General features: G+C 35.5%; 2 protein-coding genes across 4 annotated transcripts; one reads left to right on the top strand and one right to left on the bottom strand.

The window, feature by feature from the left end:
- The first annotated feature begins 1048 nt into the window (after positions 1 to 1048).
- On the top strand, positions 1049 to 16337 carry LOC132300310 (26S rRNA (cytosine-C(5))-methyltransferase NOP2B). Of its 3 annotated transcripts, none has more exons than XM_059797337.1 (18): positions 1055 to 1250; positions 2423 to 2702; positions 2821 to 2957; positions 3079 to 3142; positions 3272 to 3405; positions 3505 to 3588; positions 3682 to 3756; positions 3851 to 3922; positions 4006 to 4079; positions 4596 to 4648; positions 5941 to 6050; positions 6363 to 6431; positions 6514 to 6588; positions 14079 to 14171; positions 14267 to 14346; positions 14556 to 14655; positions 15233 to 15498; positions 15726 to 16337. In XM_059797337.1, exons 2-18 carry the CDS (start codon positions 2438 to 2440, stop codon positions 15814 to 15816), a joined length of 1842 nt encoding a protein of 613 aa, XP_059653320.1. In that variant the 5' UTR covers positions 1055 to 1250; positions 2423 to 2437; the 3' UTR covers positions 15817 to 16337. The 3 variants fall into 3 exon arrangements, with proteins under 3 accessions (XP_059653321.1, XP_059653320.1, XP_059653319.1); XM_059797336.1 differs by having other exon boundaries at positions 1060 to 1250; positions 2797 to 2957; XM_059797338.1 differs by lacking the exons at positions 15233 to 15498; positions 15726 to 16337 and having other exon boundaries at positions 1049 to 1250; positions 2797 to 2957; positions 14267 to 14393.
- A 1379-nt stretch (positions 16338 to 17716) lies between these two features.
- On the bottom strand, positions 17717 to 25941 carry LOC132300312 (ubiquinol oxidase, mitochondrial-like). The gene is made up of 4 exons (XM_059797339.1): positions 25480 to 25941; positions 21646 to 21774; positions 19007 to 19495; positions 17717 to 18006 (listed from the first exon to the last, which is right to left on the bottom strand). Exons 1-4 carry the CDS (start codon positions 25819 to 25821, stop codon positions 17947 to 17949), a joined length of 1020 nt encoding a protein of 339 aa, XP_059653322.1. The 5' UTR covers positions 25822 to 25941; the 3' UTR covers positions 17717 to 17946.
- Positions 25942 to 26940: the final 999 nt, after the last annotated feature.

The raw sequence follows: 26940 nt of genomic DNA, 5'->3' as shown, positions 1-26940 counted from the left end.
TTTATTTTAGTTCGATATTGAAACAATGTCTTCTACAATTGTCAAAACAATATACAACATTCATAAGTTTTACAATTTAGAATATATTTTATTGGTTTTTATAGATTAGTTAATAAACTAACATAAACAAATATATATATATATATATATATATATATATATATATATATATATATATAAAAAGTTATATCAATTGTATATTAAAATTATACAATAATTAAATCAATTGTATATTAAAATTATACAATAATTAAATTTTACTTTATATTTAATAAATTATAAATAATGTATTGTTGAAAACATTATTTAAAAAACACTATTTACCAAACATATTTCATATTTTTATTTTACTGATTTTGATTATACTTTCATTCTGTCAAACATGTTTTGTTCTCATATTTCTTGAAACGAAATACCTTACCAAACATGTTCTATCATGTTTCTGTTCCAAAATTCTCACTACAAATTTTGGTTGTCAAACATGTTTTGTTTTCGTCTCAGAACAAAATCTAACAAAACACTCATTCTATTCTAGATTAAAATAAAAAACTACAAAACACAACGCATACCAAACGAGCCTAAAAATTCTAAATTCCAATAATACTTCAAACAACTTCCAAACACGTGTGGCACGTGTTCCCACACACAAAAATAATAGACAAATAAAATAAAAATACCCAAAAACCAAAAATCCTGACGTCACAGGTAGTATCCAAGCTAAGGTTAGGCTGTGTTGGTGTTTGACAGTGTTTATGTTGGTGGATTTCTTTTGGTTGGGCAATTCAAGTGAAGAAGTTGAAATATGTGGCAGTCATGTGGCTATTTTGAAATTGCTGGAAAAAAAAAAAAAAAAAAAAAAATCCTCACCCTTTTTCCACCTGCCCCGTTTTTAACCATATTTGTATTTTATAAAAATAATCAAAAGGAAATGCGTGTAAGTACATGATAAAGGATAAGATTTTGATAATGAAAGTCTGCCTATTTAGACTATTTTAGTATCTTTAGATACCGTTATTAAAGTATTATACAGTACAAGCGGAGTATTTTTGGTCGCGGGGCGGGCGGGTACCCGCATGAACCGGGTATTTTGCCACCCCACTCCAAAGTCCTGCATAAAACCCTAGCCTGTCCTGAAGGAGAAATAGCAGAAAAAACAAACTAGACCCAATTAAGTGAACAGGTTCACTCTCTTCTCTTCTCTTCTCTTCTCTGTCGGTTTCTGGAGAACCTTTGAGGGTTTCAATCATCAGGTAAAGTTTCTTCATAAATTCTTTCTTGAATTGTATACCGGACGTTTGTATATTTAGTTTGCACATTCACGTAGCTCCAAACCTATACACACATATATATGTATGTGTGTATATGTATATATAAGTTTGAGGGGTCAAACCGTCTCTGACCCACTCCAGCATCACCTCATTCCCATGCCAGTTCTAAGAAGAACAGTTCTGATCAATAATCCCCAACTTGCTGTCCAATGCAGCATCATTTACATATTGAATGCTAAAACGTTTGTTTGAAACCAAATGCTAAATATTCCATAGAGAAAGAAACCAAAATAATAATAAAAAAAGCAATGCCAAGCAAAGACATTGCAGAGTTTACCGTCCAGACCGGTAAGATTGCTCAATGTTTTAATCCATGGTTTCATGTAAACCAAGTACTGTGAAAATAATTTCGAACCCGAAATCAAGTGGGAAAGAATCCTCTTTGACAACCCGTTCTATGTTTTTTAAAATGGAAGACAGAGGATTGTCAAGAGATTATTAGTAGTAGTTGAAGCAAACAATTCTAATCAAGTTTACTGGTTGGTCAGATATTTGAAACTTGACATTTTTAATGAAGATGACTGCCTAGTCCAATTCTAACAATTCTGAAGATTACTGTTCAGTCACATTGATTATAATCAATGTTCTAGTTTCTGTATTGTTCTGTGATTTTCTGAGACTGCTGTTGGATCATCGAAGTATGAAATAAGGCTACAAATTAGGGTTTTGACAACAGGTTTGTATTTAGTATCCGTATTTTCAGAAATCAACAATTTTCTCATAGGATTGAGTATTTCGGATTTAACTTTTGCTGGAAATCAATTTGTATTTATAAAATTTTATCATAAACTTGGTTGGAAATTGATTACAGTTGATAATATTTTTGTTTGGGCTTTTTCTCCATAAAAGCACAAGCTGCTAAACTGAACCAATCTAATCCGTCCTCCTACGGTTCGGAATGGTTCGATTTAGGTGGTTTGAGTGGTTTGCTATAGTTCCAATTTATTAAATCTCTTGAGATCAGATTGGTTCCAATTTATCTTGAAACCTGTCTAATTTGAACCCTGTTAATTTATCAGGGTCAATAATTTTCGGTTAATACTGTAGTCTTCTGTGATGTGAAGCTAAACGTTATTGCTGGGGTTTCACTCTAGGTATTTGCAGCGTAAATGACTGCCACTGCACTTCGAAAGAAAACGGGCACAAAGCCACAAAAATTGCCCTCTAAAAAGAGGCAAAAGAATGATTCTTTCTCTTCTAAACACATGGAAAAAGATGATATTTTCACCCATTCGGATAGCACAGATGAAGAAGTAAAAGAACATGGAGGATTTGATGGTGAAAGAGAACTAGGAGTCGATTCAGGTTCTGAAATGTCTTCTGATGGGGATGACCCCTTTACTGATGATTTTCTCCAAGGAAGTGACGATGGAGGTACTGTGTTGTTTTGAATATAGGTTTTTTACATTTTTGTTTTTGTCAACTCTCTTTTGTTTAGGGTTTTGGTTTATTACGCTTTTATCCACAGAGAAAGGCTCCGATGTGGATTCAGATTCAGGTTTATCTGATATTGAGGAGAAGTCAAGAGCTATTGATGAAGAAAAGGCAAAGGAAGAAGAGGAAGCAGAGGCTGAATTGCAGCTCAACATCAAAGAAGAAGCTGATGAATTCAGATTGCCAACCAAGGAGGTTAGATTCTCTTTTAGAATTTTTTTCGTTTTAAAGTTAATTTCATTGATTTTGCTATTGTTCATCAGATAGAAACATCTATTTTCATGTTTAATTTTGGTTTCTCTCAACAATAACTTAGGAGCTTGAAGAAGAGGCACACAGACCCCCGGATCTCCCAAATCTCCAGCGGAGGATAAAAGAGAGTAAGTTATATATGTGCATTTAAGTTTTCAATTTTTATTTTTTTTAAAATTTTATTTTTTCCATTTTCTAATGAAATTTTCTTAGTTATTAATGTTTTATTGAAATTTAGTATCCCTCTTTGATTTCAGTTGTTCGGGTGCTTTCAAATTTTAAGTCTTTGAGGCAAGAGGGGGCGACACGAAAGAATTACATGGAACGGCTTCAGATGGATTTAGGTTCATACTATGGATATAATGAATTCCTAATTGGGGTTTTGTTGGAGGTAATTTCCAGGTTCTATTTATTCATCCATACAACATTATTTTTTATCCTTTATTCCTTGCTTATGAGGATTTTGTCTCCCAATTTGCATTTTGTACAGATGTTTCCAGTTGTTGAACTTATGGAACTCATTGAAGCTTTTGAAAAACCTCGGCCTATATGTCTTCGAACGAACACCTTAAAGGTGAGATAAGACTTCTGCATTACCATATTTTTGACTTGTGACTTTATTGTTACTATCCTACTGATAAATTTTCTTATATGGCTGTAAAATTAGACACGACGACGGGATTTGGCTGGTGTTTTGTTGAACAGAGGGGTCAACTTGGATCCATTAAGCAAGTGGTCGAAAGTAAGAGTTACTTTATGGCTGTATTTTTTCCTCTTATCATTTCTCCTATATTATCAAGCATTTATTTATTATTTTTAAAATTTGAAATTTTCAGGTTGGACTAGTTGTGTATGACTCGCAAGTTCCAATTGGTGCCACTCCTGAATATATGGCTGGTTATTACATGGTATCTTGGCATGCTAGTGTGGTAGCCTGTTGCATTTTCCATTTTAAGCTATTATTTGTACTCACATTTGTGTTTGTTCACAGCTGCAAAGTGCAAGCTCTTTTTTACCCGTGATGGCCCTTGCTCCTCAGGAGAAAGAACAGATTGTTGATATGGCGTAAGTAATTGTACTTCGTTCAATAGAAATATCTACTTGCTATTCCTCTTCACAAGTGGTCGGATATTTATTCCAGAAGGGCTTATTCGATTTAATCATACCACGTAATCCTTTAAAGGGCGTTGGGATTCTACTACTGGCAGAAATTTATAATTTTATATAAGCTGTCTTATGGTTGAAGAGTGTTCTTCCCGCTAATTTTATCTAAGCTGTCTTAGCTCTTCCTCTGGGATTCTACTACTGGCAGGGCTTTATAATTTTATCTAAGCTGTCTTATGGTTGAAGAGTGTTCTTCCTGCTGTATCTACTAGCCATTGCACAGATCTTATGTTAAAATTTGTATTGTACTCTGTCTCACACACTCATAGGCATTCAAGCATTCAAAGAGCATAATTTGATTAAATACTGTAGAATTATGTCTCTAAGGCATTTATCTATTTATCACTAAATGTACAGAGATCACTGCATCTTCTTATGTTTATTCTCTTGTTTGATTATGATTTATACTTATTGCAGGGCTGATCCTGGTGGTAAAACTACTTATATTGCTGCTCTTATGAAAAACAGTGGTACGTAATAATTACTGGTGGATTTTTTGTCTCCCTCTCTCTCTCTCTCTCTATATATATATATATATAACTTGCATTCGTCTTTTCTCTAGCCCAATCACATAGTTGATTGACAATTTTTTTTTTTTTTTTTTTGGTTTTAAAAAGTTAAACATGTGTTGGAAAGATTGTTTTATATATTTTTATGTATGTTATTTAACTATTTTTTAGGTGCTTTCTTTCTTTCTCTCTTTTTTTTTGGTATCTAGTTGACAAATACTAGAATTAAGTTTTTACCTGACTATGTATAGCTTTTGTTTAGGACTAAAAAAGTTGTCATCTTTCATGCTTGATACTACCATTTTGACTTGAAGATTTTGATTAATCAGTTTGAGCATGTTAAATTAACTTGAGTTGCGACTTGGGATGGAATCTAGCCCCACCCTGCACCCTGCCTCTCTGTCTTTGGGCATCACAATTAGCTAAGGGAATATGTGCTGACTGCTGAGTTTATTGGCTTTACCTTTTTTTTATTGCATGTGCTTAAAGTCATAATTTACATAATCTTCTATGTAAGTAGACTCATATTGAAGAAAGTCTTCAGTGTGCCAGTGATAACATGTCATGTGGTAACACCAACCAAATTATATCTTGTGATATAAGAAAAAATGGTTCTATTTTAGTAGGTCTTATCACTGTGTTAGCATTTAACTTGTCGGTTATACAATGCCATTGGTATCACTGGTGTGATAAAGTGTTTTTCCTATTGTTGCAACTGTGAGCCATCAATATAATGCCATGGATCAATTCAATTGCTGAGCCCCAAATTTTATTTGTTGAAGAATATAGATATTAAAGTTGTTAACAACCATCTACTCCAAACGCAACATGGTATTAGAGCTAAAGGTCACGAGTTCAAACTTCACCCTGACAATTAAAATTGAAAACATCTGTTGGACCAAAAGAAGGCCACACGTGAGGGGGCGTGTTAGACAATATAAATATTAAAGTTACACCTTCTCTAACAGCTTAAGCTTTTGGAGTAGATGGTTATTTGCGGTATTCACTTCTTTAGTTATATTAGTTGTGTACTATATGTTTTATACTTTTATGTCTATTTTTTTTTTTCTTTCTTTCTGTCTTCTAAAATTTTGTGCATTAGCTCTATTAAGAATTTCACTGTCATCATGGACATATGCTTATCTACTAAATGTTGTTATCTATGTATTGATTTATTTTATTTTATTTGTCAAGTCTTTATAGAAGATCCATACATGTTTCTCCCCCTATTACATTAATGCAATCCTTTCCAGGTACAATTTTTGCAAATGAGATGAAGGAGCCGAGACTCAAGTCACTAACTGCAAATTTACATCGGATGGGGGTGACGAACACAATAGTTTGCAACTATGACGGAAGAGAGGTTAGTATCTTGGTTTATTGCACTTAATACTTAGAAATAATGCTTACCATTCAAAAAATACTTGTCTAATGCTTATGTTTTTAAATTTCTTTTACCATGATGCTTGCATTTATAAATTGGAATTCAGTTGGTCTTTCTCTTTACTATTCTGAGGTACCCATTGAGTAATTTTACATCCATACATGCACATGCACACAAATTGGGGGTAGTCCTTTGCCTCCTTTTTGTACTTGGTAATTCTATAAGACTTTCCTTAATTCCGGTCAACTTGTCTAATGTTTTTAATTACCTTTTCTCTTTCGCCAACTCCAGCTACCCAAAGTCTTGGGTCACAACACAGCTGATAGGGTCTTACTGGATGCACCTTGCAGTGGTACTGGGGTGAGTGATCGAAGGTGATGTCAATCTTTGTACTCACTTTGGGCGCTGCTTTGAAATCAAATGAGTTTTAATTACTTTGCAGGTTATATCTAAAGACGAGTCTGTCAAAACCTCGAAAAGTTCTGATGATATACAGAATTGTTCTCGTTTGCAAAAGGTACATCTTCATTTGACGATGTGAAACTCCTTAGTTACATTAGTCTATTTGGATACTAGGAAAAAACAGTTGATGATTCTTTTGTGAATGAACCTGATATTGCAATAACTTTCCCCACTCCAGACTTTGTTTGGAATTGTTCTTCTTTTTCTTTTTGAATGCATGTTGGGCCTCTTCTGCTAGATTTGATATGCAAGAATTGAATGTAGTAGGAACGGGAAAAGTATGGAAAGGAATATAAATGATGTGGAGATGTAACTGTCAGTCCCATTTTTTTTTTTGGGTTAGGGACATGGAATGATGTAGGAATGTTCTATTTCATTATTTCCCTCTTAATTGGTTTGCTAATTAATTAGGCTGGTTCAAATACTAAAATAGAAAGACCTTTAAACAGTATTTCTAGAAAATACTCGTGTCAATAACATTTAAATCAAATTAATATGACATTTAACAGTTATTTGTGGATGCTATTATTGTCCGAACTTTGAAAAATAAAATAAAATAAAAAATAAAACGATAGGCCAAAATTACTATAATTTTATTTAAAAAATATAATGATTGGAAATTTTTTCCATATAAAACAAAATTTATTATAAGAATATTTTAATAAAAAATTTGATCTTACAACAAAAACATAGAGTATATATTTATATAAATGATATAATTTAGACAAACACTTTCAGACATCTCCCTTGTATGAGAAATAAAATTAATTAATACTGATATAATAACAAAAACAGCTAAGTGGTTTGCCTGTCATGGTTGTGGGTGGTTTTATTAGATCTATTTGAGGTAGAGAGTGACCAGAGTTGTGCTAGTGATCAGTGGTTTTAGGTAGTTGTACGTATTTAGGATTTGGATGAGGCTTGATAAGTGTTGTGATAGATAAATTAGAAAGAAAAAAATAAGAAAAAAGAGGATAAGAGATTGCTTTGTGTCCTGTGTGAAGCTTCTCATTGTTGGTCATGGTGATGCCCACCAATTTTTTTTTGTTGCAAATGTTTGTTACTGAGACTGGTCTTGGATTGCATTTGTCTGGGTTGGTTTCTTTTTTTTTTTTTTTTTTTTTTTTTTTTTTTTTTTTTACATTCTCTAATGGTATGCTCTTTCCTGAATTTATGGAGTAATTTTCATTCTAACTTTTTGTGGAATGGTCATCCCAACTTTATTCTGGCTTTACTAGATATTGGGAAGTGTCTAGAGAGCTAAAATGGGAATTCCATTCTATTTCATTCCACCATAACGAACGTGGCCTCAAGGGGTATTGAGGGGCAGCCAGTGAGAAAAAAAAGAAAGAAGGAAGAAGAGGACAATCTATTGGACTAATAGTAATGAGGAATTGTACCCACTTGAGAAACCAAGGATGAGTCTATAGTAAATTCACTCTTTCAATCTTTGAAGCCATAAAATTTATCATTGTACATTTCTGAAAAAAGCACAAGCCCATCCTGATTAGGAGGAATAGAATTGTCATTTTCAAACTCAAATTTTCTCGGCTTACCCCTACGCTTCAAGTGAAAGAATTGCAATTCCATAAAGAGACATTTTAATAGGCGATTATGGGGTCTCCAAAGAGAAATGACTTTTGATAGAAAAGAATGGGAAGAGAGAATTCATGTGGCTGACCCCATTCAAATGGGATTAAGGCAAGGATGATGATGATTTCTTAGGGATTGTTGACTTATATGGAAATTTGTACATGTAGTGAATCTTTAGTAAGAACTCACAAAAAACCTTGGTTTCTCTAATTTGCTCAATGTGGATTCAATGGGATTTTTCTCCAGGGAATTTAGCAGTTTTAAGATGTCGTCTTAACTCTAGCTTCAAATGATCAAATTGTCCATGTTTTGGTTAGCAAACATATGTATGCAATTAAATTTAATTGGGAACATAAACAAAACCGGACTCCTGCTTGAAAGGTGACATTTGGAATTCCCCTGCAAGCTTTTCCTTTGCTAGAATCTCCTTGGCGAAGGGGCCAGTTACTGAAATTTTTACAAGTTGATGAATATGGGACTTGATGCTGATCCAGAAAGAAAGCACGAGGTGAGGAAATAGAAGAAGAAGTGAGATTTAAAGAAACGGGTGAGGAGACTGACAAATGGGGTGAGAAAAGAGAGTAAATAGGTAGATTGGACAGACAGAGAGGGGTAAAGAGAAATGAGAACAGAAATAGGGGAGAATAAGACCAAAGAGAGAAATCAGAAGGAGCAATAATATTATTCTCCTTTGGCCTCTCCTTTCCTAGGCTTTTTAGGATTGCTGTTGATAGATATGCCTTGGTTTCCAACTTGTTATCGGCTTGATAGTGGTAGGATAACATGGGATGTGCAATTTCGGTGTCATTTCCAAGATTGGGAGTTGGATGATGTTTACGGATTTCTGAACTTATTGTATAGTCAGGAGCTGGATGGCAGAGGCCCTGACTCCTTTCTTAGGGTACCCTCTCCTAAGGGGAGATTTGAGGTCTATTGTTCTATTGCCTTTCTGACTTCTATGGGTCTGATTTCCCTTAGAAGACGGTTTGGCGCTCGAAGGCTCCTCTTAGAGTGGCCTTTTTTGTCTAGACTGCGGTTTGGGGCAAGATTTTGACAATGCTGAGAAGGAGAAGAGGTTATTGTCAATTGGTATTGCTTGTGTAAGAGGGATGGAGAGTTTGTGGATCACCTTCTTTTGCCTTACTCCGTGACTCATAACTGATGGAGCCTTATTTATGGTTTGTTCAGCGTCTACTGGGCTGTGCCTCGACCTTCGAGAGGTTTGATTGACCCTTGGAGAGGCTGTTTTGTGGGAGCCAACGCCCGTGATTTTTGGAGGGTGGCACCCTTTTGTGTTTGGAAGGAGCATAATAGAAAATCTTTCGATGGGGAGGAATCTTCCATTGGGGCTATGAAATATCATATTATTAGTTCTCTTTTTAGTTGGGGGATGCGGAGAAATTGTATATCTACAAAGGAGTTTGCTTATTTGGGCTCCTTGAGTCCTTAGGACCTTTTTCTTTGGCTTCGGCATTTGTGTAGCTTTCGGGATTCGTTTCCCTGTTGAACGCTTTCTATTTTATTCTTACTTATAAAAAATATATATATATATTATTCTCCAAAAAGTGATAAAATCAATTACATGAAATCCTTTTATAGGCAAACCCTAAAAGAATAAAATAAAATGAAACCACCAATAAATGCTAAAAAATATTCCGTGAACACTCGAATGAAATATACTAAAATATACCTAAAAAGATGTCCCTGTGCCTACGACTGATATAGGTGTGAAACACCTCACGATCTCATCAATTCTATCCGGCTAAAAAGAACTCCCCTCTGGAGAGTGATTGAAAATACTGCTCTAAGAGATCAGGATTAATGCGACGAAAGGCATCAACTGTCTTATTACAAGGAATAAAGTGTGCCATTTTAGAAAACCTATCCACGACAACTAAGGATAGGATTATGTCCTCTCGCAGTAGAACAAAATCCATACTAACATCTTTCCATGGTGTGTGTGGCACAAGTAGAGAAGTGTATAAATCAGTGTTCCATTTCTTAGTTTTTGCTAATTGACAAGTGTGACACTAGGACATTACTCTGGAAACATCTTTCTTTAAGGACGGCCAATAAAAATCTATCATTAACTAAGGCGATAGTCTTATCCCTACTAAAATGACCAGCAAGTCCACCTCCATGTAATCACAAACTAGGAATATTATGCCAAAATCTGGACAAGTAGCATAATCACCTTTTACTCTCTCAAGTCCTATCACATTAGCATTCATAGCCTGAAGGACAGCTACGACTCGATTGAGGCTATGAGTGCTATCATTGATCCGCCTATAAGATACAGCTGATGTGTAACGAATATAGACGTGTAAATATGACAATTGAGAAACATCAATTTTAAATTTATAAAGTCACTACACAACTATATTTGAGTATAGCGAGTGGGGATTGAACACAGGGACTATAGGCTTTGATTGAACTTAATATTAATGAGCGTGAGATTGAAAAGATGATGATTGGTTTAATTAAACTAATGATGAAATTTAACTATGTAGAAATTGAAAATGAGATTATATGAAAAGGAAATTGGAGTAAGATATTGGTGAGAGGGACTTAAGGCATGGATTTCACCACTAAACTCATGTAATTGCAGCAAATGCCTTCAATCAATGGGGAAACTAAGTTGTAATGAAAATGTGGCTATAAGCACACATCAATGATCAAGTAAATACTACAATTGCAATGAATAAGTATGAATTATCAAATTCAAGTGTGAATTGTCTACCTAACTACAACTAATCTAAGATGTAGAACAACTCATCAAGACTAAGCATAATCCATCAAATTAAGAACAATTATATCCAATAAGAACAATGCATGGCCATCATTGGGCACAATTACAAAAAGTACTCAATGTAGAGATCAATCAACAATCAACAATCAACTACATATAAGACAACATATAGTCAATTGAAAGATTAATTGAAAGAATTATCAATACAAATCTTGGTACAACCAAGTTTGAATCCACAAGACCAAGCAACAATATATACAACTTATAATTCCCCAAAATTGAAAGATAAGTGATACAATTACACAAGCTTAGGGCTCATCCAAGCCCTAAGTGAAGATCTTGCCGGACATAAAGGTGATGGTCGTCATCTTCATGGCTTCAATTCCCATCTCTATACTTAGCTTCATCTTCTCCTTCAACCTTGAGATCCAACCCTACAGAGAGAAAGTGTAGAGAAAACCCCCAAAATTGTAGATCCAAAATTTCTCTAACTCTCAACCAGCCTCCTCCAAAGAGTCTTCCAAAATCCTTTTATAGGTGACTTTTAAGAGCCAAAAATGAGTCAGACCCCGTACACTCAAGTCAGGAAATCTCACACACCATGGCTCTCTTCAATTGGAACCCGAAAAGCGAACTTTAACATGAATCTGCCCGATGCACAATCGATCGTGAGATCAATCGTAGGATCGATCATGTAACTGCTTTCGATCGTACATTCTGCTGACTTTTGGTGCTTTTCTTATTCACTGCAGTTTGGTTGACTTCAAAAAGACTTTAATGTACTGGAATGAATTCTTTTTCGATATAATAACCTGAAAACGACAATAAGGCAAATAAGTACTAAACAATGAATAAAGATAGGACTAAAGTACTAACAATCATAAGAATAAAGGTCGAAATGTGCATATTTCGGCACTCATCAACAGGTACGACTCAACTGAAGGACAAGAAGTCCCCCTGCATGTAATCCTTTCACGCTTTCAAATCATATCAATGATCCACATTGTAAGATCCAGCTGATTCCCTCAATCGAGTCGTAGTTGTCCTTTAGGCTCTGAATGCTGATCTGATAGGATTTGAGAATGTAATAGGCATTTATGCTACTCGTCCAGATTTTGACATAATATTCCTAGTCTAGGATTATATGCAAGAGGACTTGCTGGTCATTTTGGCAGGGATAAGACTTCTCCTTAGTTGAAGATAGATTTTAAGACATCTGAAGAAAGATGTTACCCGAGTGGTGTCCTAGTGTCGTACTTGTCAGTTAACGAAAGCTAAGAAATGCAACATTGATTTATGCACTTCTCTTCCTGTACCAGAGACATCATGGAAATACGCTAGTATGGATTTTGTCCTTGGTTTGCCTAAGACCACAAGAGGGCACAATTCTATTTTTGTTGTGATGGACAGATTTTCTAAAATGGCACATTTTATTCCTTGTAGCAAAAGTTGATGCCTCTCACGTGGCTAAGTTGTTTCTCAAGGAAATTGTTCGGCTTCGTGAGTGTCCGACTTTCATTATGCCCGATAGAGATGTCAAGTTTGTTAGCACTTTTGGAAGACACTCTGGATAATTATTGGGACGAACTTGAAATTCTCCTCAGCTTTCATCCTCAAATTGATGGTCAAATTGAGGTGGTTAATTGAAGTTTGGGGGGCTTGCTTAGATGCCAAGTGGGAGAGCGCCCAGGTACATGGGATTTGTTGTTGCTAATTGCAGAATTTGCTTATAATAATTTGGTCAATCTGTCCGCTAGGAAAAGCCTTTTTAAGTTTGTCACTGGATTTTCCCCTTGTCAGCCTATTGACCTTATTCCCTGCCACCATATTCCCGTCTCTCTGAGTTTGCTAATTCCTTTGCTCAAACATATTCATGATTCACATGTTGATATTCGACAAAAAATTGCTATGGGTAATGAAAATTATAAACATGATGCAAATAATCATTGTAGGAATCAGGATTTCAATGAAGGAGATTATGTTTTAGTTCGTGTACACGCCCAGAACGTTACACCAAAAACTCCTTCAAGAAATTACATGCCCGAGCCATATCCGTCGTAAGTTGGGACCCAATGCAACGTAATTGACTCGCCGTCAGATATGAGTATTAGTCCAATTTTTAATGTGGAGGATTTATAACCTTACCGAGGCACCTTTTGAGTCTCCTCCTTTTCCTTCTGGTTTGCCTACAGTTAGACCTCCTTTTGTCATCAGCTCCAGTGTCTCCTCTTCCAACAGTCCAAGTACAGTCTATTGATTAGGTCGCTGATATCCTTGATAGTCAGATCCTTGGTTCGCCACAGGTCGATTCAAGGCGATTCCTCGTTTGATGGAGAGGTAGTCCAGACTAAGATTCTGCATGGATTACAGAGGATGACTTTTGCCGCATCGATCGTGATCTTTTAGAGCAGAATTTTCACACCCATTCTTCGCAGGCGAGTTATTTTCAACCAGGGAGAATTGATGAAGATCGTGAGAAGCCGTAGGGACATTTTGTTTAGTATTTTTTTTTAGTGTTTATTGATACTTTCATTTTTATTTATTTTCTTTTAGGGTTTGCCTATAAAAGGCTTTCATGTGACACATCTTGATTAGTTTATGGAGAATAATATTATTGCTTCTTCTTATCTCTCTCTGGTCTTCTTCTTCCCTCCATTTCTGTTCTTGCTTATCTTAACCATTCCCTCTGTTGAATCTACCTATTCACTCTCTTTTCTGACTCCTTTGTCTATCTCCTCACCCCTTTCTTCACTTTTCTTTTTCCTTAACATTTGTTGTACCATGAATCAAGGCAAGACTATCCAAATCTATGGATCTCCCCAGCGGGAAGATAATGAAGAGAGGAAGACACAGGAGGCGTGACACGTCTCATCTCTTCTATTTTCTCACCTCCCGCTTTCTTTCTGGTTAAGCATCATGCGAAAAAGTAGAAGTGGAGAATAATTGTCGCATAGGGTTCATGGTAAAAGTTTGAGGTGGAAACACTTGTGAGCTCATCTATCTTTCCTCTTAAACATCATGAGTAGATATTGGCTTTTGTTAGAGTTCTGCAAAATTAGTCTGTGAAGAATACTTATTTGTGGGAGAAATTGAAGGCATATTATCCGCTTTTCAATGCAGAATAATTTCTTTTAGCTAATTTTACTATTCCATTGGGTATTATTATGTGGGGCAATTTCAAGCAAATTTGGGTTTCTTTGCAGGAACTGATACTCGCAGCTATTGACATGGTGGATGCCAATTCAAAATCGGGAGGATACATTGTCTATTCAACATGCTCCATCATGATTCTTGAGGTTTGTGTTTGAGGACACCCTTTTAGATTTCTAGGAATGCCTTCTATTTCTTTTTTCTTTCTATTTTTTTCCCCTTCTAAATTTAAATCTTTCAGAATGAAGCAGTCATAGACTATGCTCTAAGGAAGAGGGATGTAAAACTGGTGCCGTGTGGACTCGACTTTGGGCATCCAGGGTATTGCTGATTTCTTATTTTGTGAAGTCATGAGCTAACACCAACAGGTCTGTGGCCTAGCGGTACAATGCTCCTACTTCCCAAAGGGAGGTCAGGAGTTCAAACCTCAGTGGAGGTAGTGTGTGTGAGTCCCAACTAGGAAAAAAAAAAAAAAAAGTCATGAGCTAACCTTATACATGTCTGTATTTACTGATGCTTCTCTTTACCAGTTTCATTCGCTTTAGGGAGCGACGGTTTCACCCATCTTTAGAAAAAACAAGACGTTTCTATCCCCATGTTCACAACATGGATGGTTTTTTTGTGGCGAAGGTATATCTTATCATTTTTCATTTTTCCAAATTCTGATACGTTGCCTTCGTTTTTATTTTGCATATTTCTTTTCTTTTCTTTTTTTTTCAAGGCTTGTATGTATATACGAGATTCTGCATTGCTCATATCACGCAGATGAATTTCCTGATTGACACTCTACAAACCAGATGTATTTATATTGGATTATATGCTTCTAGAACTTGCTAAAAAAATTCAAATCATCATGGTCTGTGTTAACAAATGGATACTACTTATGTTGGCCTGAATGGGCTTGACATCCCTTCAGAGGAACGAACTTTGGGTGGCCTTTGCTCCCAAAGTTTTGTTCTTAATGGGAAATGCAAATTCGTATCAATCCACCCATAGCTTTGGTGATTGGATTCTTGGGTCAGGGACAAGTTACTTGTGTAGAACAAATCACGTCCTTGACCAAACTGATTTTGGTTTTCTTGCTTGGGCAAATTCGTCAAATTGGTTTGCTTATAAAGCTCGTAGTCTGAATAATCTTACGAAACATTAGGCCCTGTAATATGCCACTAGTATTTTGAGTTGCATCCTTTTGTTTTGCATCTTGCAGTTGAAGAAAATGAGCAACTCCAGGCCAACTTCAACTGCTTCTGAACCATCAGAAACAGTGAATCAAGGTCTTGGGCCGATTGATAACAGCAGCGCGAAGAATACTGAAGGAGTATTTCAACGTCAATCAAGGCAAGAAGCCACTACCGAAGAAAATGAGAGCTTGGCGAATAGTTTTCCTAAAAAAAGGAAATTTGAATTCCCATCCACCACTATAAAGAGGCAGAAAATGAAAGGCCCTTCTAAATTTGAGATCTTGAAAACCAGGTACAATTCTTTTCTCAACTGCGTTTGCATTATAGCATCCATAAATTACAATGTCAGTTTGTTAAATGTTTGATCTGGGTCTGTGGAAGAAAGAAAGTATGAACGCCCCCCTCATTAAACGCGGGAGAAATCTCAAATACTCAAAATTTTGGAAGAAAATTACTGTTGTTTTGGTACGATTAAGAGCCTTATTTTTTTTTTTTTTAAATCTTTTGGAATTCCTACAGAGAATATAAAACACAAGTTTTGAGGGAAGAGAAGAAAAAAGCTTGGAGGGGAAAGAAGGGTGGTGCATGGAAAGGTGGAATGGCCAAATGACCAATTGGCATGAATCACTTGTTGGTTAGCCACTAATTGCTATGGAGAGACATCTTTTGGTGTTCTGTTGATCATTACCTATTTTATCCCCTGAAATGGGGATTCACCAGAGAGCCGAATATACGAGCGTATGCACTGCAATTAGCAGAATACTGAGGAATGATTTTAGTTGAGACAAGTGCAACAATTCATGGCAATATGTCCGTCTCTCTCGTATAACATGCCTGTAAAGATGAGATTTCAAGAGAATCCCCAAACGGATCACAGAGTCCAAAAACTTCTGTTTTCTTCTGTTTTTATTTTTATGTTTGTTCAAGTCCATTACCTGAAGTTTGTACGGTTATTAACTTATTATTGTTGTAAAGGCAGGTCTTTGACCATGCTTTCTATTGACCCAACACAAGTACCATGTTTCACTCCATAAAGTATAGTCATTTGTTTTTGGGGTTATATTTAATTTAAGTAAACTGTATATTCGGTTGAACTTTCTCAATTTCGGTTTCTTCAATTTCTTTTCCAAATTTTTGATTTTCTTGTACAATTGTAAAAAGTAAAAATGGCATTTGGAAATCTTTTACTTGTTCAGGTTCTCCTTTGAATCATGCAATGGATGCTATTTAGAATTGGAAAGCTGAATACTTGATCTTAAAGTCATTGCAACTTGATCTTAACATTAGAGATGTTATTTGAGCCGATGCGCACATGGTGGGTGTGGTGTGGTCCCGTGTTCATGGACCCGGCCAATAACAGGCTATCAGACAAGCACTATCAGCTTTAGTTTTTTTTTTTTACTTGCCATGTTATTGGTTAGAACCATGTAATAATTTTTCATCTATTGACTTGGCCTGAACAGCCAATTTCGGCTCAAATAGCCTCATCAGAACCCCCAAAAGGATTCATGTAACTGTTGGAGCAATAATTCAACATTGCTGGACAAAACCAGTATTATCATGAACCAAATACACAATACACCAATCATTCATTTTCTGATATCATTTGTCACCTCTCATAGTGGCTCAAGGTTTTTAATCTGCACCAAGACTATGCATTCCCATCAGAGTATTGGAATGAACTTGGTCTTAGACTCTTCGCTACATTTCAAGAAGTTGGGGAGACCTTTTGTGCATGACTGAAAGAAAAAAAAGAGAGAACATCCCAGCAATGCTCAAGTTTATATTCACATTAATGCAGTGCTGAACTAATTGAAAATTGTGATCTTTGAATGAAAATTGATCGTCCATAAATTCAAATTCAGACAGAATGACAACGGAAACCAACCACGTGTTCGGTTAGTCGTGTTTTTGGAGACACTACTGCAGCTTGTTCCAAAAATGTTACTGAGGTGGTGTTTGTTCAGGGTATGGAGCCTAAAGATTGTCAACAAAAAAGGTTGTAGGCAACATTGATGATTGGCAACTTGTTAATAGAAAAGGGAAAAAGTGTAGTTGGGTGTTCGGAAGATTGAAACTACTATTTTGCATCAAGTAGAGATGTTAACCGTCCAAATCAAGTTGCGAAAACAGACACCTTAAAAGTAGTAGAAACTCGACTGTAACAATGACGGCCATGTAGAAGATGAAATTGATCCGAATGAAATCAGACATGGCAGCAAATGGTGATCGGAACGAAGGGCCTACGGGTTCAACACCTCAACCAACTCATGTCCCCAAACAAATTTGAGTCGATTGCAGACCTGAATGAGGACAACTGTGAAGACAAATTCTATTTCCCCAGAAGTTAATAGTAATTTCAAGGTTAGTTCCAGCAAAAGGCTGCAAACAATAATCAATAATACATGTCCCCCAACATTGCGTGCGTGTACTTCCAACTTCCGAAAAGTGACATGCATCCATTCTATACCCAAGTCTAATGAAATGCCAGATGAATGCAAATGAAGAACTGATTAAAAGCCTGACCTCGCATTTCATAACAATTCTCTTTCATACTACTGTCTGGTAATAAGAAACACGAACAGTGAGTAATCATACCAACAAACACAAAGGCTTCCACTGGCATGTAGATAAATTCTGTAAATAACTTATAGCGTGGATCATGGTCCATAGCATATACAATAGGCAGAGATTAATCCAGACACATATTCGTATATCTACATAAAACCGACTCAACCTGTTAATGGTAACCAATTGGAGCTGGCGCCTCGCTTAATTTCTTCCCCTGGAAATGAACATCCTGCACAAGAAACGCGTTCGTCATACTCAAGGACAAAATCTATATAATAGTATTGGCATCATGTTAAATAATATATATTATAGCATTGGCATGATGGTAAACCCAAAGCCAGTTCTACTCCTAACAGTAAGTATAATATTAATCGGCATAGAATCTACAGTTTTCTTCCCCAAAGAATGCAGTTCTAAATAACAGAGGAAACAGAAGAACATTCTGGCATAGAGCATATTGGGAGATTCAGGACAGATGAAAATAAGGAAAGAATGATTGTATTAACTCATTTGATCTAATTAACCGTTCTTGACACTCAACACCAGAATTTGGCTAATTAAATATTCTAGTCCTTCCACATAAAGAAAACTTAGCTACCAATTTTTTACACTAATCTATCAGTTGACATGTACGAAGTGCGATTCCAAGTTTTCAACTGAAATAAACACGTGCTTTACGGTTCTCATAATATTTTATAGCAGATGCATATAAACTGACCTCAAACAGACTCCAGTTGTTTAATCACAAAGTAATTTTTTGAAAAGGAGGGATAAATTCCTTAATCTTAGATTTTTATATGGTCGTTGCTTTCATAGGATACAACAGAACATCTTTTAGACAAATCTTTTTCATTTACTTTTTCCCATTAGAATGAATTTCTTGGTATTGAATTAATATACTCTTGAAGCCTCTCTTCCCTTTGCCCCCCTCCTTTATTTAAAAAAATAATTATTATCATTTCTCATGGATCCGTTGCTGATTAAGAATCGGTCAGTTCCAACTCCCATGTTCATCCAACTAATAATGACACACAAGGTAACTGGATATCAAATGACAAATTTAAGTCTTGAGTACTTTTGTCAGGGAAAACTGAAAGAAACACACATAAAGACGATGAAGCTGAAAAGAGAAAAAGGGGAGAGGGGAAGCCAATAAAAGCAAAGAAATTACTTACCGAAAAAAATAAATAAATAAAAGTAAAGAAATGAACAAGGCTAGTGATACTCACAGAAGCAAAATGGTTAACATCTCGGTGGTGAGCTTCATCAGCACGGATGACAGTTATAACATCCTTCAGGGTTGCATCTTTTGGCAGTCTCCAATAGTCTATAGCAATAGCAGGAGCCGGTACATTTTCAATTGCACCACTATCAATATCCTTCAGATACTCTGTATATGAATGTATAGCCTCCTCCTCCAAGTATCCAACAATTCTATGTGCCACTTTGGGAGAGATCAGATAAAGCCCAAAGAAGGCATTAAAAAAGACTCCCTGCACAGTGAGAACCAGTAGCCTCTCATACCATTTGGGATTCACAAGCTCCACCATAGTCATCAGGTGCATCCTCTCATTCTCTGCTTCTTCAAGCAATGCTTTGACCCAACCACCACTGTGCTCGAACCTGCGTAGAGACCTTAGGTGCAGCAGCATCCCTCCCACCATACCTGGAACAGCTGCCACAGTTTCCAGCATCATTGCACGACACCCATACCGTCTCTGCAACACAATTGCAGGAACTTGTAACAAAAACAGTAGTAGCAAAATGGAACTGAAAACAACTAATAACTAGCATAGTCCATATACAACATAGCTCCGAAGATGGTATGAAGATGCACCAGTTAGAAGTGGAAGGGTTGTTTGCCTAGAAGTTAAGCAAGAAAGAGGCAAACCTAAACTTGCATGGGATGTAGTAATTAAAAATGATTATAAAAAATTAAATATTAGAGGAGACATGGTTTATAATAGGAAAGAATGAATGCAGAGAATTCATGCGGCCAACCCTATCCATATGGGACAAAGGCAAGGATGATGATGATGATGAGCTAACATAGTCAATGGAGATGCTCTCAGCAAAAATCTTGTTAGAAGTCCCATGAAATCCAGAGAAGGATAAACACATACTGCAACAAAAGAGAATGAATATATGGTACATGTAAAGAAATCTGCCCTATAAAATTAGTGGTACACACCTTTACTTATGGTTACTATGGGTTCAATAAAATTCTAATTTAAGAATAAAAATCATCAAATACCTTTTCTAACTACAACCTCGCCACTTGAATAAAATGTCTGTGAGACAGGCACATTCAGACAAATCACACACTTATCCCAATTATACTTGACATTTTCAATTCACACACAAGCCGCCTAAATGCCAGATAGGCTTCATGAATGAAAGGTAAAAGCCTTCGTGATGAGAGACATTTCTCACAGGAGAATCCCAGTCACAAATGTACACCGATATTCAGATAAATGATATAGATATAATAATCAGATAAATGATATAGATATTTATATTTATATTAGAAGAAATGAATTCCTTCTATGTCATATCTTTCCATTCTACAAAATTCATTTTAAATTCTACCATTCTATAGTAGTACAATTCATTTTCTAAGTAAGCAAGTCTCTATCCAAGAAAAAATTGAACATGAGATGGAATGATGTCCCTCCTGGTTTCTTTCACCTGCTGTAACAGAATTTACAGAACAATCTCAAACTTTATTTGTGACACAACATTATGAATTTCCCATCAAGGTTATGGGCAGAGTAAAAAATTTTGAATTCTACGTTTCAAATGCGTCTTTCTCTAAAAGCTTCTGGCAACACTTCTGGATCCCTTATTCTTTTGGACAAAACCAGATGGCAAGCTAGTTATATTTTAGATATAGCTGATCTTAAGGCACAAACTTCAAGCAACAATACTATTCAAGCTTTCCCTTCACATAAAGATATTGTTGCTCATTTCTAGACATAGTAATCAATTGATGAAATGAAGAAAAAGAACTCAACTCAACAAAATCTTTCCCAACTATTTGGGTCAGCTAAATGATACCCGTTTCACAATTCTACTCTATTGAAGGCCATGAGCTATCATATCTTTCCTAACTATCCAAAAACCGATGTTAGCGTCAATATTCCCCTTCCCGTAGCTCTACCCTCAATAAGGGTCACGTAACTCTTCCTCACAAGTTGTCCCAGCACATGGCCAAATCATTTTTATCAATTTTCTCTCATTTATCTCCAATTGGTGCTACTTTAATCATCTCAATAATTTTTATTTATTTTTTGAATATTGGAAATGGGCATACACCCAAAATATTGCCCTATCATAGGGTTTGAACACTCAACCTCCCCTTTGGGGAAGAGAGATCATACCATCTAGGCTAAATTTAATTTTTCTCACCATCCCACACATATATCTCATCATTCAGATTTCTATCACACTCATTTAATGAAGGTTCCCGAAAGAGAAACCATCAAAATAGATATAATTCTATCCTCGAGGAACCAAAAGCATACAAATGGCACAAATGATCTACCAGAAGAGCAAACTAGGTATCAACCCCTCAAGACGATCCCCGATGAGGCTCCTTCAAGAACTTTGGTAGTCAACGACCACAGAGAGGATACAGACACTCTACTATGCCAAGACATATCAAAAGAAGAGCTCTTCTTGTCAAAGAATTCTAGCATTCCCCTTCTAGCAATATAATCCAAAATGTAGCCAGAATACACAAGACCACAATACTCTTCCCCTGCTGCTCTCCAAATCCCCCAAAAGAATATCTTTGTACAAAAATGTAACCCAAATTATGCATGCTAAAATGAAGAAAAAGAACAAAGGCAGCAAAGAGATAAATAACCTGAAAAAATATGTCTGTTGGAATTCTAAGGATTTTCACTGTCCTGTAAGCAAATTTATCCAGAAATGTCTTTGGTACATGGTGCTTGCTCAGGTCTATCGACAAGTCTGCTTGATAAGTCTCCCATGGCTGCAAAAAAGATAATTTAAACATAAAATTGAAAACTAAAGATATTATGTAGAATGTTTTTAAAGTATTTAACAGGTAATAAGCAGAGGTGCAAAACACATCCTAAGATCTTTTTGACTAACCATTTTTAACAAAAGGTTCAAGTTATAAAAAAAAATTCTAAGCCACCTCATCTCTTCATTAATAGAAATCATATTTTTTAATATTTGAAAAATAAGTTCAAAGTTAAAATTCTCTGCTGCCATCCCATAACGTTCAACTATGTAACCATAGGCAGAAAAACTAGGGAATATTCTGCATTAAGTCTAACCATCATCATTTTCATAGTATCATTCTCTAAGCTACATCACATATTTTATTTTGCCAAAAAACATCATAGGAATATTAGTGAAGGGTGCAAGAAGAGTAACCCAATGCCTTAATCATTACATATAATGAAAAAATGATGAAGATCCTACCAATATGAACATAAATATTTTGTTCAGAACTGAAATAGAACTGTGAATGTAAATTATTCAACAATGTCGGTGCACTAAATATTACAATCACTTAATGGCAAGCAATTGATATTATGTTGATGTCAGCACATGTTAACAACAATTGTGGAATTTATATTCAAATCTCTCCAACCACAATTCATGTGGAAACTGAATTTCAGGCATTTTACACACTTATTTTTTGGAAATGATCAAGTAATTTTTACAAGACCTCAATAAAAGGGGTTAGAGATTGTAAAATTTCTTGTATAACAGACTATGAAAATGAAAACCCCAAATTTATCAACACGCCATCCAATAAATAAGCAGTGAGCTCTTAAAGGCATCTTGGTGCAGCACAAAGCTATTGAAGACCACTCTTCAAACTTTCAAGTTGCACTATATGCATCAGTCAGTGCCAAAAGGTTCCAATCTCAACTTATTAATCTTACATGCAAATCAAGCAGAAACAATGTCCCAAAATAATATACCAACAACAAGATGCAATTGAGCCGATAAAGTATAATAGCAATGATAAAAATAAAAATTAAAAAACAGGACATTGTTTATAGGAAAGCAATGTTCTTTCTCTTTTCTAAAAATAACAAACACAATAATTCCTTCATTTACATATACAAGTAGTGATCTCTACTAATGCCTATCCACCAAAATAAATAAATAAACTTGTTAGGAATTTTCTCATCTTCACCATATCAATTTCTGAAAAATCATTTATAAAACTTTGTTGCAGGTACAATGGTACATGGTGATGATATTATTTATATATATATATATATAGAGAGAGAGAGAGAGGAGAAGGGAGGGGGGGGGGGGGGGGGGGGGGGAGCATTCGAAGCTCATGCATGATGATAATGACAATGATGTTATATAACGAGAGAGAGAGAGAGAGAGAGAGAGGTTGAGTATCATTTTAGGTTAAGAATGAGAAAGTATTCTGGAATCTCAATCTGTAACAATCACATAGAGCAGGTTAGCATGGATGAACTCTGAAAACGAAAACAGGACAACAGGAAAGCAGTACAAGTTTTCAAGTTTAACTGAACTCAACATTTTAAAATATATAAAACCAATAAAAAAGAATTCGAAGTACATGTACATTGCTTCCGAGGATCAGAACTGTTCATCAGGAGAAAAAATATTTGTAGGATCTTTGTTACAAATAAAAATAATAACTCTTTTTCGAACTTCAAAATAACATACAGAGAAAATAAAATGGATAACAACTTAACATGGGCTTCATGGCTCTAATCTGATCATTGCTGAATTACTTGTCAGAGGGAGGGAAGGAGGGAGGGGGAGAGAGAGAGAGAGGTTAACAGATTTCGTGACTACCACTTTAACCATAATTGGCTATTGTTGTATTACTCTTTTTTTAAAAATAAAAAATAAAGTGCCTATCGATGTTCCAGGTAATGGAATTTGAATAAATGCTACTCCACCACCCTAAAAAAATAAAATTAATGAGATGGTCCTAAGGCTGAATTGTGGAAGGTCTTTTTAGCAGTATAAGCCTCAGAAGAGATGAATAAAATAATATATTTTAAAACAAGCATCTTAAATTAAAAGTGAGCCTATTGATGCAAATGGGTGTGAGCATCACTTTAGATTAAGACTAGAAAAAGGTTCATTATGCTGAATCTGCAGCAATCACTTAGAGAACGTGAAAGTGGATGAATAAAAAGAATGTAGGCATGAGTCGTAGGACGGTAGTTCAAGTTTCCAATTTGAAGAAATATACAGCAAAATACATCTTTCAGTTAGAAAGTTATGCAAAGTACAAATATGTCACTTTCAAGGATCAGAATTTTTTATCAATACATAACCCATACCTATAATCTTTGTTCCAAGAGACAGCAAGAGAGAGAGGCTAAAAAGAATGTTCATGGCTGCACTCAGACCAGCATATATTGACCATGTCTTCATGAAACGATGTGTAAAAAGCCATTACCATCCCTAACTATTAGCAGCCATCCAACTATTTTTTATTCATTCCGACCATTAGTGCATCAAATTGATTGATGAACATATTTTTAAGCCAATTTCAAATTCTGACTATCACTATGCACCTTCAATTTCCAAGCTTACACACAGTCCCACATCTCACAGCTGTTATCTTTAAGAAGCACAAAAAAATTGGTCGGTGGCAATGATCGACACTAATTGATACACTTTTAGAGACTTGTTGTCATATAGCAGAAAACTGCCTATCAACCCACAACTAAACTCAAGAACCAGATGGCACTGTTGGCCAAATCCTTGCGACCCACAACCTTAAGCCAAATTCAAATCCAGATCATGTGCCAAAATCAGTTAAGGACGGAATCTAGTATACAGCTATGGGTTGGGAAGTTGGAAGGCAATATTTACTATTGGGTTTTTTATTTTCCCCAACTTAACAAGAAAATTAAGGGAAACAATTTGTAGTATACATCAAAATTCAGTCAGCTAATTAGAAACATAAAAATTTGAATCCAGGCTGCCAAGTGTTGGTCATAAATTCCACAACAAGTGGAATTCAGGTTGTTTCTAATTTGACATTGGAGATACAATTTACTGTATAAATAGAAAGTCAGTTAGCAAATTAGAATTGTAAAAGATAAATCCGGCCTGCACAGAGTCGGAAACAAATTCTGCAATGCAGATGAAACTCGGGCAAAAATGAGGCCAGCAAATTTTGTCACGTTGAAAACCATTTCAAGGACTTCACATGATGAAATCAAGTAGGTAGATAAAAAATATATATATACAAAAATCCAAAGACCAAATTATCAATCACATATTGCTCCTCTAGTAAGAAGTACACTCTAGAAGATTCACAGTCAAATCACCAATTCGCCTTACAGTAGACTTCACGGACCAATATCTGAGATCTTAAAGAATCAATCATCAAGTGAAGATGGAGATCGGCAAATACATATATATGTATGTGCGTGGGGCAGAGATAATCAAAGTAATTCACAAAAATGGCCACATATAAGTTCACCAAACTACCTCCACATGAACATTAATTCGCCAACACACGCACACTAATTATTGAAAATGCCCAAATTTCAACTCAAGAATCAAACACTCCACAACTACATAAAAATGCGTGCATATAGTATTTATAAACACACACACTAGAGAGAGAATTTATATATATGGATATGGATCAAATAATACTGAAAACATTCAACCACGCAGAACAAATCAAATCCATGTATATTACCATAAAACAATTCCAAGGCCACTCAGTACCGTCCTCCCTCGTGATCTTCGGCCGCGAAATGCCCCAATAGCTCGAAGCCAACACGGAACCGTCTCCCTTCTTCTTCTCCTCCTCCACCGGAGCCTCCTTACGGTCCTTCTCCGCCACAGGCGTCCTCTCCGCGGCCGTGCTCATCGGCCGCCTCCACTGGAAACCACCAAAGAAATCCAAACCACCACCAGGACCCCTCACTTCGCCGGTTACATCGACAGGTCTGACAATAGTCGCCGCCGAAGTGAAACGGTTACAACTCCGGCCGTTGATCAGAGCTCTGGTCAGAGACTTCGCCAACAATTGATTCATCTTCTTTGTTGATCGCAATTCCACAGAATAGTCTACTTTCTGATGACTTATGAGAGAGGTTTAAAAAGCAATATTTGATTCTGTAAAAAGCAGTAAATATAGAGAAAGAGAGAAATAGAGAGTGTGTGTGTGTGCGGTTGTTATGTTAAGGGACAGACACAGAAGAGGAAGTTACGGGAGAGAGGTACTATTCAGTGCATCGCAACCAACTGTTTTAGTTTACTTCTGGTTATCAACTAATCCCATTAATTATGACTATAACCTATAAAGAAGAAGTTAAGAACCACAGTGGAGTCTAGAATAAAGTAAATGGTACATTTTTTAAATTTTTTTATAGGAGCAATATGTGATCTGATCCTTGGATTATTGCACATATTTTTTTAGCTACCTACTTGATTTTATCATGTGAAATTAGGTGGCACTCATCATATATGTCGTGAGTAATTAATTTAATTTAGAGAATTGGTCCAAACAGCATCATCAGTATATTATTATTTGATCATTATTTTTATTCTTTTTTAAAAAAAATTAATCAATCGGCCCAAGAATCTCTTCCCTTCTTTCACTTTGTTCCGAAAAATAATTAGGACCAATTTTGTCACGTATCACTTGTATATTATTTTTATCATTTTTTTTTTTTTCCTTCGTGAACTGATTAGTAATAACAACTTTTACTCTTTCAAGTGTATATATCATCTTTGTACTTTGACTATGAATTTTCTTTTAATTGGTTTGTTCATCATTAATATTTCTTCTTTAAAAATTTGACTCTTTATTTATTTTTTTAATTTTTTAAGAAAATATAATCTTAAAAGAGTTGTTACAAAAAGTAGAATCTTAGAAACTCTTGCAAAGGAAATTACAAAGACCTGGAAAATTTTGTTACAAAATAAAAGAATGAAAAACACATGAAAAATCTCCATTAAAGTATTACTACTACGTAGTATTTATTTTAAAATGGATAGCCATTAGAATAGATTTTGTATACTTTAAAAAAAAACAAAAAAATCAACATGTTTAAATATTTAAACAAAAATTTTTGCATTACACAGTGTTCAGAGTGTAGAATGGAAGCTTGAAAGTTTTAGAATGATAGAATCGATATGAAAATTATTTCAA

The sequence above is a fragment of the Cornus florida genome, unplaced genomic scaffold (assembly GCF_030987335.1).
Source record: "Cornus florida cultivar Cherokee Brave unplaced genomic scaffold, ASM3098733v1 CherokeeBrave_3.0.0_Hap2_Chr03, whole genome shotgun sequence".
Classification (NCBI taxonomy): Eukaryota; Viridiplantae; Streptophyta; class Magnoliopsida; order Cornales; family Cornaceae; genus Cornus; species Cornus florida.
Note: the sequence above shows the minus strand (reverse complement) of the source record. Positions and strands in the feature narration are given on the sequence as shown.